The following is a 13,845-nucleotide window of genomic DNA, read 5'->3' as shown; positions in this document are numbered from 1 at the left end:
CTCAGGTCATGGAATAATAAAAGGCAGCGACGCAGCTCAACTCCAACATTTGCTTTTGAGCTTTGGAATATTCAAATGTAATCTTGTTTTTCTCCACGCTCGTGGGCTTTGTGGCTGCCGTTTGAAGTGGAGGAATTCACTCCTCATACATTCACAAACGCGTTCTATTCAGCTGTCCTTTTAAGTTGTTAGAGCACCTACGATGTCTCTTTAGGCTCTGCGTGTGTTTTGGCTTTGAACAAATTGTTGCGTCACAGCGAGAATTATTAGTTTTCAATGTGATGATCTGGTACTTGCCTTGAAATGTGTGTGCAAGGTGAAACACTTATGGAGCTTCAGGACTGTGCCTCTGAGCAAAGTTGTGTTTTATTGCTGCGAGATGTTTTACACAAGGTTTTATTTATGATTTATAAATAAAACCTTTCACATTTGGAGTGTTAACTGCGATGTTCAAGGGTGTAGAAAAGACCTGCTCTGAATCTAAACTTTTAACTCCCATTGCAGTCGATATGTAACGTTTTTTTTTTTTCATAGTGTTTAGGTCGTTGAATAATAAACCTTTTTCTTGTTTTTTTTCCTCACAGCAGACATTTTGGTTTGTCATTGTATGGAAAGGACATGATAGTGAACTGGAAGGCACAAAAGCAGGAGTACAAGAGGAATGTAGTCGTCATTAACGCACCTGTGTCTTTCCTGCTGTGAAAAGTCAACGTCCACCCTGAAAATGGTCTGAGTGAGTATAAAGAAGTATTTTATACAAATACTTAGTATTTTTTTGTTTATTACTAACAAAACCACCACAGTGCTCGATGGCTTGCATCTATTGTACAGTCTTTGTTCATGATATTGAATATATATCCACAAATATAAGTATTATAGTTAACAATAGCATTATAATGTAAAGAACTGTGTCTGTTTATATTAATGGAGTTCAGAAAAACCTCAATCACGGAGTTTTACTCTGCATAATAAGACTGACCACCTCTGATAAATTCTCATGCACACTGTCATCTTTTGGTCTGAGGAGGTACTGCACTTTATCAAAATTATTAAATTTCAATGTCAAACTTTTTTTTTCTTAATACACAATGAATAATGAATTTAAATATAAATATTCTACTGTTTATTTGCTGTCAGTACTGGGCAACTTGTTTTGTACCTGTATGTGTATAATTTTGAGGAGAAAACATCAGTCCCAACACATGACACGGACACATCAACACATCATCATATATAACACTTTATAGAGGCTGTCACACTTTAAGGCTCGCTTTCAAGCTGGAACATGCCACACATTTGTCAATTTTCCATGAAAAAATGGTTCACACATTGACCTGAAAATATGTCAAAATATATATATATTTTTTTTTCTTCCAGTTGTATTAAGTTAATATATTTCGGACATGAAAAAAGTACACAAGGCGTCCACAGTTCGTCACCTGTTCACAAGTGTTCAAATACAATGTTAAGGCACAAGCTGTCGGGGAGCTTACAGGTGCAATTAAAATAAAGTATATTGCACCGCATGTTTGCTGTAAACAAATTCACACTTTTGGAGCCGAAGGTTCCAGGAAAAAAAAAAAACAAAAAAGGCACGAAGTGTACGGCCGTGATTAAACGATGAACATGGACATAAACGTTAGGTCAAAACTAAAGCACACAAGTAAGTAAGTCTCAAACACATGTCAATAGAGTTCAACCTCATTTGCTACCGTAGTGGGACACATTTCTAAATGCTGAGGTGATGAATACAGGCAACTGGTGATATAATAAAACTTTTCTCTTTTGTTTTTCTCTTCAGATAAGTGCATACGTAATTAATGATCCAGGTGCGTCATGTGAGAAGTTCAGGGTAAACCTGCTGACTACCTTGAATTCATTGAGGTACCTGAGGAAATATAAACCCATAAACTGATTAGGGATACTTGGGGGGTAATATTCAGATAAGTGTCTTTCCCTAAATGTTTGTGTTCTAAATTGTGATCACAATCAGAACAGTATACGGCCACTAAAATACCCGAGTCAAAAATCACAGTCATCGTATCGTGAAAGGCACATTCCACAGAGGCTAGTAAGTGACGTGGTGTTATTGCACTTGGTTAAAATGTTAGTTTGGCTTCACCGTGATCGTCATTTACTGTCTTAAAGCAGAATTTCTCAGACGCTATCCTGGCTCTTGAAGGTGCTCGGGTCATCTCGTGGTCGAGGCGTTTGAAGATTGTAAAGCATCGATTCCACCTGTTGGTGAAACTACTCCGTTATCTTTTGTTTTGAAGTAAATGACGTAAAAGAGCGGGAGGACGACCCCTATCAGGAGCATGGCGACTACAGCGTTCCACCACTGGATTCCCCAGTCTGCTCCTTGACCGGTCAGCCGCTGTCCCCTGAAACCAAACCGCTGCGGTTTCTCAGGGTCATCCAAGAATTCCTCGTCTTGATCAGCTGTGGTCTGAATCAGTTTGTCAATATCATTATCCACCTCCATTAGAAAGTCCGTCACCTCCTGCAGATGTGGCTGGGCTCTGGCTCTGTCCTGGGGCTTCTCTGGGGCCGAGTATGAATGTGGCACTTCCTTTTGGGGCTCCGACGCAGTCTCAGTTAGAAAGCTGTGTTTCTGAACCGGTATTTTAACAGATTTCAGCGCAAACAGATCTTGTTCCTGCATCAGGTTGTTCACTCGCTTTATATCTGCCACCTGTCAGTGGAAATAGGAAGTTAAACGAACGCTCAATTAAGACACGCTTCACACAAACTGTAGTAACTGTGACACATCTTTACCTTGCAGCCATACTGCAGCGCCAGCTTGTTCAGATTATCACCGTCTAACACCTCCCGCTCCAGCAGCTCCACATTCCTGTCCAACATATGATCCTGGAGGCTCCACGGCTTCATCTCCACGACGTTGAGCTCTTCATCGTCTGAGGATGCAGCGTATTCGTTGGGCCTCCTCCTGAACATGTACACCTGACCGTCCGCGCTGGCGTGAACATCCACCGGGGCCTGGAAGGCCCGTGGACCTTGCTCCCCTCTCCACATGATGAAGCCTGTAAACGCCCCACAGAGACACAAGAGAGTTAAGTTACATTTAGAATCCAGAGGATAACCCACCGATCAGCCACATTATAACCACTGCCCACTGGTGAAGAAAATACCATTGACGATCTCATTACAATGCCATGTTCCTCTGGGAAATCTGGGTGTCTGGGATGTTTATGGATTTTGCTTTGATATGTACCACCAGATGAACAATTGTGTAGACCAAGGACGCCGCCATGGCAACAGGATCCAAGTACCATATTTTCTCAAGGCAATCAATGCAGCTGGCCATCCACGCAATATTAGAGAGTCCACAATCTATCAGACCAGACCACTTTCATCAAATGCTTATAGTCCCCATAGTAGGCACTTTCAACAGTGGACAGGGGTCAGGATGAGCAGCCTGACTGATCCCCATACCAAGCTGTGATGCAGTATATATGCTGACACCTTTCTATCTAAAACCAGCATTTTTTTTCAGCTACAGTATCTTATCTGTTGGATTGGACCACGGTGAGCAGCCTACAGTTCCCACATGCATCAATAAACCTTGGCCACCCATGACCCTGTTGTCACCGCTGCTTTACCTTCCCTGGGCTACGTTTGATAGGTACTGACCTCAACAGACTGGGAACACCCCACCAGACCGGAAGTTCTGGAGATGCTCCGACCCAGTTATCTAGCCATCATAACTTTGCCCTTCCACAACCCCTTCCACTTGTCCAGTTATTCCTGCTTTTAATGTTTGTTAATGTTGAGGACAAAGTGTTCAACTTGCTGCCTATTATATTTCACCCAGTAACGACAAGTTAATCATTCACATGGACAATGAGTGAGGCAGACTCCTAGTACATATTAAAGAAGAGTACAGTCCTCATACCTCATTTGATTTACAATCAAATCAACATATATTGTATAAATATAATTAATTCTTGATAAAAAAATATGAATTTGAATTTTATGTAACTCAGCAAACATACTAGCACATAAACTATTTTAGCAATAAATCAATAGTTCCCCAAAGTTGTGCCATTTAATGACTACCCATGCAATGCCACTTAAAAAGAACAAAAGTAAAACAAAATTCATTACCCTTTTATGAGTTTGTGATCATATTTATGGTTGTATGCGGACACAGGAACCATGGGCTACTTCAAAATATATAAAAAAAATTGTAGGAATGTATTCAATTCTTGTGCATGGAGAAAATTCAGTTTTCCCAGTAGTTGGCGTCCATATGTGCTGCCATTTGTGTGTTTTACCGAACCAAAATTAATTTGGGGACATATCTCCCTTTGAAACTGTCTAGTCTAGACTCTGAATGGTAGTAAATCACCCCAGCTACTAGCAAAATTAAACACTGCACTGGATAATGTTAAGTATTTGAGAATGCATTTAGTTTAGGCTGAAAACTAAGAACTTTAAACAGTTCTGGGTTAAATGTTAAAGTGTTAAATTTAACCCTAAGTTTCATCCGCTTGAGACATATCTGTATATAAAGAAGACTGCCCCCTTTACATGCGGAAAGTCGTGTTTACAAGTCAGGTTGTCTGAAGACGGAGCCAACGAGGAGCGCTTGAAGGCACCACTAACCTGAGCTAACTGGAGCACGTCTTCTCTACTATCGGCACCAAGTGAGCCAACGGTTTAAAGTCACATTTCCCCTTGAGGCCGGGCGGATTAACGACACGAAACACACTTTAGCTGCTATTTATAAATTCAGACTTTAACGTGTCCGCGTTGTTACCTTGTGTAAAAGCTTTGGCCACAGTAATAAAAGCCTCCGCTTTCCCAACTCAGTCCTCCTCCCCAGCTCGACTCGTTAGCAGCATTATACAGCAGGATATGAATGAACATGGACGACAGCAGCTAAAAGCTACTGGCTAGCCCTTCTTCTTCGTCGTACTTTAAAAGATGTGTGCGTATAGAAAGCGTCAAACAGCGCCACCCACAGCTCAGGACTGTGACGCTACACTATACAACAAAAACAAATACTGGTTACTTCTAAGAAACAAAAAATGTACATTCGTTTTCCTGTCTGTATCTTAATTAATTGTTACATGTTGGCAGTGCATATTATTATATTTTATAGTGTTGCCATTATTTAACCGTCATCAATATTTTCACTGATAAAAGACTTATTTTAAATTCTAATTTTGACCAATGTTGCATAGATTGTGGGCCCAACAAAAGGGTACATATCTGTACTACTCTTCTGACATGAATCCCGACTCAAAATTATGTAAGTGGTTTGTGGTCTGAAAAACATTTTAATGCTACACAAGAATATTTAATATAATATCTTGTCAACATTTATTTACTTATTCCTTAGTAAGCAGCTAAAGAGGTTGTGTGTGTTTTACAGTGGGGTGAGGAGACTGCTACTGAACTTTCAGATACCTCAATGAATAGCGAACATCAATGAATGAGCACTAAATATAAATTGATGAAAGTAATTTAAAGGTGACCTTATGCAGTGCATCACAAATATAAGGTTGAACTAAATTTGTAGATTTGTATTTGTTTTATTTTCCATCAAATTATCTTGCACAAAAGGAACATTTCTGTACATAGGATGCGCCACAGTACTCCATTTTCCCTACACAATACTTTGTATCATATATTTCAAACGGTAGCACCGGAATTTAGTTTCTTATCTTTGTCAATGATGGATTAAAAAAAAAAAAAAAAAAAAATACAATAAGAGACTTCGAAGTAATTTTGTGAAACCTTGCGTGGTTGGTTAACTTGTTCCTTTCCTTCTGACATCTGTTGGTAGAAAGTCCTCATCACATCTCATCAATGTGAGTGGAGCAAAGAGCAGTTTTCATCTGTTTCTCCAACCATCTGCAAGTTTCCCACGAGACAAGCGAGGTTGAGGAGAGCAGCAGCATACCGCCTTGGGCTTGAAGGGGTGCAAGAAACTGAATATTGTTTCCTCTGTCCTCAAGGAAAAGGACCAAAGAGGTCCAGGAGTCAGAGGAGTAGTGGCACCTTATCTAGCCACTAGATGGTGCTATTGGTCTTTCACATCTCTTGCCACCTGAGCCGTTCATTGATGCTGAAGGTTTTATTGTCTGGTGTGAAGCAAAACATTATTTTCAACCTGTTCAGTCATTATTAGCTAATTGTTATTCAGCTTGGTAGTTTATCTGAAAAATAATACAGCCATGGGTAATTGCTCAGTGGGTAGAATACCTTGTTCAATAAAGTGACTCTAAGCCTGTGGTTTGTCCTGCATCTTACATCAACAAGTACCAGAAAGATCAATCAATCAATACAAATAATTTAATTAGTTACAGCGCTAACTCAAACAGTGGTAACATGATATGATTCTGCAGTACTCAAAGCACATCTTGCACTACACTGTTGTTTTCGTTCATAGACATAGCTATCACCACAGACTAAAAATTAAAACAAATATAAACATTTATTGTGAAAATATTTTGAGCAAGATTTTCAACACATGAAATCAGCTCAAAAATGATAGACTGATTAATTTGTTATATATTTGAACATTTTGTTGCATAACTACACACAACAACACTCTTCCAGGAGTACTGAATTATCAGAAGTTGCATTTTGGTTTAATCCATCTTGAAACTTGTGTATGATTATCTTTGTCAGACATGCCAGAAGCTGCATGTTCCTCTACATTCAATGATGACCCAAAGAGGTGATTAGACTTAAATGGTTTAAAAATGATTCAATTCAATAAAATTGATTGGAACTGTTTAGCATACGGTTAAGAAATGTAGTAAATGAAAAACATAACAATTAAATATTTATTTTATAAACAAACAAAATTGTAAAAAAGGAAGTATTCCTTTGAATGTTTTTTTTTTCATTGACAAAATATATACAGAAAAAGTACAACAATGCAAAAATGGTAAGGATAAAATGCACTTACAAAACAACAGAAATAAAACAAAAATACAACAAATAACCAAAAACATTTGGTCACTTTGGGGTTTAAACTTTTGTCAGTTTTTTTTAAATAGGACATCAACATGGCTTTAAAAAAATGCCTAATATTTGGTCATTGATTAGCAAATTTGGAACAGTTAATATGAAATTTGGCTATAATTATGAGAAGGTTGATTATACATTTTGTCAGGGTTATTTTTTAATTTTCCAACAAACCAAATAGTACAAGCTGAATATTCATGTGTTTTACCGATCTATATCATTATATAAGTTATAAAATAATACGTTTAATACGAATAATTAGTGGTTTCATCACTTCGTAAAGGACAAATATTAACAATAACTCCCTTGAATGGTGTAGGCTAATGGTTGACGTTGACCTCTTGCAAACATGGGAAATATCGCGAGATTTGAGGCGAGACGCGGGCTAAGCTTAATTAGCCTTTTAGCCGCTTGGCTAACTTGAAAACACCTGGCGCACAGGACAGGTTGGTGAACATGGAGTTCTCTGTGCAGTACCGAAGAAGACAGCGGTGAGCAAATTATGGTTTAGCCAATGCTAACATGACATCAAACTACGAATTTTTCAACCACAGCTATTAAAAACGTTTCTTAAACGCGGTAGTTGAAGTTGATTTAAACCCCGCGTTCACAAATTTAAGTTAAAACCAAAAACAAAGCGACTCAAAACCAGCTTAATCCTTTATAGGACCCTTATTGAAATACTTGAAAATCCTCAATTTCTTTTCTCAATTTGTTTTCTTGGGACGTTAGAAGACTGTTTTACTTTACTGGTTTACTTACTTTAGTTTTCATGTAGCAAAACCATGTCAGTGAAGTTACCATATATGATCCCTTGGCCTTAAGTGGTAAACAATTGTAAACATTTAGACCATTCGAACATAAGTACGGATTCAGGCACTTGTCAACATACACATTATCACATTAGACAACATTAGGCCACTTCTTCTTCATGGTACCTAATAAAACAGTTATGCTGAGCATTCATGCAGAGGTGGACCTAGCAGACCAGTTGGACCCTTATCAGACCTGAGAATGTTTCCTTCAACTTCTCTGATTGGCTGAATGAAAAACACATGTTCCCAAACCTCACTGAGAAGCACAGTAAAATGTACGCTGAAGTGACCATATATGGTTCCTTGTCCCATAAACTTGGCTAGCATTGTTTCCTTAATTTCTGCCATTTGTCCTAATGGACTTTTACACCAGCAAAATGTCTTTAAAGCACTTGCTCTGTCAAGATTGTGAAAGACAATTGAATACTTAACCCCACCATGCATAGGTTAAATTTAGTTATAAATTTCAGTGATTGAAGGTTATACGACTTTACTTGGAGTAAATATAACCCACACAAGCTGCCCCTCATAGTGCCATGTAACGTGATCTGTAGTTTGCTCCAGTGTTTATTGTGTACAGTGGTGTCACAGCTTTCTTCTCCATATCATGTGGATCGGCATTTCCAAGCCTAAAGGTTCAAGTGACTACGTCATGCTCCATACCAATGCCAGTGTACACTCATTCAGTTTAATGTGAGTGCTGGTTAATTTCCTGCATAGAGCACACTGAGGTTTGTGAAAAATCACAGCATGGTTTGTGCTAACAGAGATGAACTAAACTGAGACTATGGAACAATAGTTTCAATCATAAAAACAAACAAAAAACATTAAAGTACAGGTGAAACCAGAGAGTTTAATCTGGCCTGTAGCTTGTAGAATAAGGCAATGTTTCAGTGATTATAACTACTAGCCCTAATTTGTTTTAGTAAGAGAAGTGGACGAAGCACAACACCCATTATTACTAAAAGGATAGTTTATCAAATGTTAACATTCTCCTAATTTGCTTATTTGCACTAAAACTAAAAATTTGGAGTTATCATTATTATGCTGTTATGTTACTGGTCTGGCTGCTTGGGATCAAATTGGTTTATTGCTGTATGTGACCCTTGAACTAAAATGACTTTGATATACCTGCATTCAAGTGTAGTACATGCATTAAAGTAGATTTGGAGTAGGATGTTTTATTTGCAGTGCCAATATGAAAGATATTTTCACTGAATTACAGCTGTAAACTTTGCAGGGAAACATGATGGACGAATGTTGTTTGGGACAATCAGGTGATGCACTGCCAAATGGGAAGTTTTTTTGTTGTTTTTTTTTTTTTTTTGTCACACCCAGCCACAGCGTTTAGCGATCTGTTAATTAGACTCTCATGTGGCCATATGGCTGAAGAGTTAAGTCTCTAGTTGTTACAGTTCAACATGTGGGATTTTATGAATCACTGTCAGATGAAGATGCATTTGAATAGAATTTTTTAAATTTAATTTATTTAAAACAACCTAACCCTACTTATGGTTTATTGTCACTGATATTGATACTCACGTGTGATCAACACAGGAGCATCTCAAAGAAGTAATGCGGAAGAGAAATCCAAGCCAAGTGGGAAAAGAAGGCTGAACAGGTGGGAATTAAGGCTATAATGTTATTTAGTTTGTCAAACTGCTGTAAATATTATAATGTACTGTAATATGTCAAACACATATCCTCTGCAGTGTTTGTCTTGTTTTGTTGAATGTGGTTGAGGAAGATGAACGTTTCACAACGTGTTCTGAACTATGACGCACTTGTTGTCAAAACAGGGATCAGTTTCAGACGGAGGAAGTGAAAGGGAGAACATAACTTGTATTGTCACCCCATGGACGTCACGTCATTACAGTGGTAAGTGTTACTGTGGATTATTTTACACTTGTCTAATTTAATTTGTTTCTAAACCAGTCAGTGCAGCACTTCAATTGCGCCTTTCCAAGCACTTATAGTTGTTGCTCTTGACAGGGACACTGAAGGGGCTGTACACTGAAAGTGATGTTTAAAGGTCCCATACCTCTTTTTTTTTTTTTTTCGTGTCAATGTGAATCTCACACATCCCCAGAGTGTTTGTTTCAAGTTTCAGCTCGAAATACCTCACAGATTGTTCATCTGGCTGTTAAAATGCAGGAGAGAATCAAACGGATGTAAAGGGTTGAAAAAGCTAGCTGAGTTTATCATGCACTGAAGCACAAAAGTTAACATGAAAACACATTTGCCCACAACAGTTATTTTTTTAATTTATTCAAATCAGGTTCTAAAAGGATATATTTGCTTCTTGGCAACCAGCGATTGTTTAGCTCTTTCTTGATGTTTTTCTGTCTTGTAGCTTGTTAGCTTAGGAACAAAATCACTGCTTATGCCGATATATATAAAAAAAAACATTCGGTTTTGGGTCTGGGTGGGCTGGGATGGTACAATTCCATATATGTAGTGTAACTTTCTGTTGATTAAGCACTTTGATACTTAGAACTGAATTTCTGAATATTTGGAACTGAATGTGAGACCCTTCAAAAATGACCAAATACACTGTTAAATTTGTATCTGTAGAGAATTCTCGGTATCTCGGTCTCGGTATCTTAGTTTGAAATGCAGTAGATCTCTTATCTCATTGTTGCTGTTCGTATATCCAACACAGCTTCCGGGACGGAAGATGCTTTTGCTAAATTCTTGATCCCAAAGAGAACATGACGCAATGCTCAGCGATCTGTTGCTTTCAAATCGCTCCCCACGATTTGTGTAGCAACTGAAAGAAACAATAAAGGTTTACAGTTTTCCAATGCGAGAGGGATGTCAAAGCATGCAGCACACAGCTGCTTTGGAGTGTACTGTCAATTGAAGCACAGTTTGGACCGACAACGTACAGCGTTGTGGACGTGGCTGAGAAACTGACGCTAAATGCTAAATCGTGTTCTATGTTGGTGCCACCTGGAGTGGCTCTGCTTACACACACAAGCTTTGTTGTTGGGATTTAGACTGGGAACAGACTGGATGTTGTTTGCCGGCTACATCCACAATTGTTTCAGACGTGGGTGAGATTGGAGCGGATTTACAAGTTGATTCACAGACATAACAACAAGCAGTATATGTTTCATAGATAGTAGTAACTGCTGCGGGTACTTTGACTTAATCATGGACATATGCATCATGTCCTATGAATGTATCCTTGAAAAAGAATTCAATAAAATAACCTCAGCTGAGGCAGACAAGCACCTGTTAATTGAAGTAAAAGTATTGAATGACTGAATGAAAGGATTGACTGAGTGTATCTGGTGTGGTATAGGTAATACCCACAGTGAAACATTAATGGATATATTAGCATCCTGTGCTGCTTTATAGAAAAATAATAACCCATAACATTTCTGTGAGCTGAAATTTGAGCAAGGAAATATTTTCTGAGACAAGAAACCATTGAGCAGAGTGAATTGTTCAAGATTCAAGAAGGAAAAAAAAAATACTTGAATACAACTGTTTTTCAAGCATAAAAAAAAACATCTAAACTAATCTTTCTAGCTTTGTCAAGGATACAGCTTGTTCGTTGCTTTCAGAAATAATATTCTCGCCGTGTTCTTGATGACTATGAAATAATGCGTATTTACATTATTTTTTTTAAGTCATATTTGATACAAGGCAAAGCTACGAGCAAGACTGGTTAAACATGAAGTTAATAGCACTCATGCATATTCTAGTGTTTCTTTCCACATATGCATACCCACTCAGCTGGAAACCACGACTGACCTCCGGTTGACTCTAACTCGACAGCATAGACGGCTTAAAAGCAAATCCGATTTAGTGTTAAGTAACTAGAACCAGGCTCTTAATTAAAAGAATCATTCAATGGTAATTGATCTCATGTGCCTGTGTTGTTGTCTCTCTTTAAGCATGACGTGCTGACTGAGCAATTGTTTTTGTTGTTTTTTTTTCATTTTTTTTTTTTTCTGTGTGCTCAACCCCTGCATTACGGTAAAACCTCGTCGTCGACTTCATTGTCTCATGAAGTCAACCTTTGCACTTGAAAAAGCTGAGCGATGGTAAAGTTAATGTTGCCTTAGAGGGAATCATCATATCATTTACATTGCATTCAGATTCAGAGTGTAACGCTGAACTATGATCAACGGAGCGGCATGATGTGCTATATTTCAGGGCCACTGAGCAGCTTGTCCAACTCACAGAGAGAGAAAGAGAGAGAGAGGGGATGGAAAGATGGTGAGGGGGGGGGAAGTGGGGCTAAAACCAGGTACACTGCACATGTTGCCCACAGAACGCCACAAAGGGCTTTGCTTTAAAAGATTCAGGATAAAGATTAAATATTTATTGAGGTGAAAGATTCATGTATGGCACGTCTATGAACTCATTGCTGTACAGCCACATTATATCCCCTCACAGGATTTTGTGTTTAAAGTTATGTTATTTCCTCCTTTTTTTTTTTAAATCAGCTATTTTTAGAGATTCTTCTTTACAAATATTTGTAAAGGCAACAGACTGAGCCATTGCTTGTCAAATATAATTTGATGTTACTGTATTTATGCAGAAAACTGGCTTCAAATATTACAACGCGTCCCCACTTTTCAATCACTATTCATTTGTTCATACTATAACTGTATTTGTGATTAAAAGAAATTTTGATTTAATGCTATAATGTTTCGCTCTAAAATTTCAGATCAAGCCAGTTTCAAGACAATTTATTCATGTCAACAGTTTTAAACGAGTATAATTGTTATTGAAATGTTGACACAAGCCTGATTACACCCCATCAAAACATTGGATTAGCATGCTACTTTTGCTTACATCTGCTGGAACCGCGGGTAACTGGATGTTTGTCTGGGACGTCCGCGGGGGGTCCTGCTGCAGTTGGTGTGGGGGAAACCAAATTGAATCCTTATGGCTCGGGGTCATGGCTACAGTTCAGATGTTTATTGATTAAATGTCAGCCGGCCAGGTGAACGTGATTCACAACTCAGAGGGGTCTAATTCAACAATCCATCACCAGCGGAAGAACATTCAAACCAACACATCATCTCAGCATGGCTTGAACTCATGTTGTAACATAATAATGGTGATGGGTTTGTTTCCTGGAAGACCTGCTTTAACAACTTTGTGTTCAAGTTTGCTGTTGTTAGTCTTCTGCAAAGACTTAATGTTCAGTTTATATGTGGATGCTGACTGACTGAGTGGTCAAGGACATGTTTTTGATTTTTTTTTTCTTTTAATATCTGAGGAACACCTTGAGAGAATTTCTTCAAATTTGGCAAAAATGTTCTCTTGAACTCAACAATGAACTGTATGATTTTCATAGTCAAAGGTCACAGGTCAGGATAACTGTGCCCCCGTGTCCATCCCATTCTTGACGCATCAGGACTTTTAGAGATCGTTAATGTGATTCATATCTGAGAACCGCTGTGCAAGAAGTTCTTAAAATGTGGCTAAAGCATTTCTTGAATTTCAGTATTAAGTCATAATTTGTTGGCCAAAGGTCAAGTTAACTGTATTCAACGTGTCAAATGCTAATCACGAGGAAAGATGAGGATAAAGTGCCAAAGGTTAGTTTCACCGAGGCATCACGATGCGCTGCAGGAAAACTTCTACAAAATTCCTTCAAAAGTCTTCACTACGTACAATTTATTATGTGTCCGGACAAAGTATACTGCAACTTGACTGGTTGGCGAAGGTATGCAGCCACAATGAAGTCGTTCTAGTTTAACAGGAGAAAACTGCTAAAACTTCAGACTGAATGTGCATGTTCATTTGTTTTAATAAATCTTAATAAACTCCATAGTCCTTAATCAAATCTATTCTGATTGTTGATTAAACAAACAGTGAAACAGAGATGGCAGATGGTTGATTCCACTTTTGTAAATGGGAAGATTTGTTGCTTTTCTACGTTTCAATGTTTTCAACTGTTTGTTGGACAGAGCGTGATGGAGATACGAAAGTAAATCATTACATTTATAAACCAGGCAATAATGCAATTCTCAATTAATAATCACAGCTAAATATATGG

At 38.2% G+C, this 13,845-nt stretch overlaps 1 protein-coding gene and 1 long non-coding RNA gene across 4 annotated transcripts in view; one reads left to right on the top strand and one right to left on the bottom strand.

Annotated features, from left to right (window-relative positions):
- Window positions 1-1,224: 1,224 nt before the first annotated feature.
- On the bottom strand, window positions 1,225-4,920 carry lysmd4 (LysM, putative peptidoglycan-binding, domain containing 4). The gene is made up of 3 exons (XM_047596541.1): window positions 4,784-4,920; window positions 2,779-3,044; window positions 1,225-2,695 (listed from the first exon to the last, which is right to left on the bottom strand). Exons 2-3 carry the CDS (start codon window positions 3,034-3,036, stop codon window positions 2,192-2,194), a joined length of 762 nt encoding a protein of 253 aa, XP_047452497.1. The 5' UTR covers window positions 3,037-3,044; window positions 4,784-4,920; the 3' UTR covers window positions 1,225-2,191.
- Window positions 4,921-7,409: 2,489 nt separating this feature from the next.
- LOC125015170 overlaps window positions 7,410-13,845 on the top strand; it is a 37,951-nt gene continuing 31,515 nt past the window's right edge. For all 3 annotated transcript variants that reach the window (XR_007113561.1, XR_007113559.1, XR_007113560.1), the window contains exons 1-3: window positions 7,410-7,496; window positions 9,378-9,441; window positions 9,620-9,698. This is a non-coding gene — a long non-coding RNA (uncharacterized LOC125015170). The remainder of the gene's footprint in view (window positions 7,497-9,377; window positions 9,442-9,619; window positions 9,699-13,845) is intronic.

The sequence above is a fragment of the Mugil cephalus genome, chromosome 10 (genome assembly GCF_022458985.1).
Source record: "Mugil cephalus isolate CIBA_MC_2020 chromosome 10, CIBA_Mcephalus_1.1, whole genome shotgun sequence".
NCBI classification, from domain to species: Eukaryota; Metazoa; Chordata; class Actinopteri; order Mugiliformes; family Mugilidae; genus Mugil; species Mugil cephalus.
This window is presented reverse-complemented; position numbering and strand designations above follow the sequence as displayed.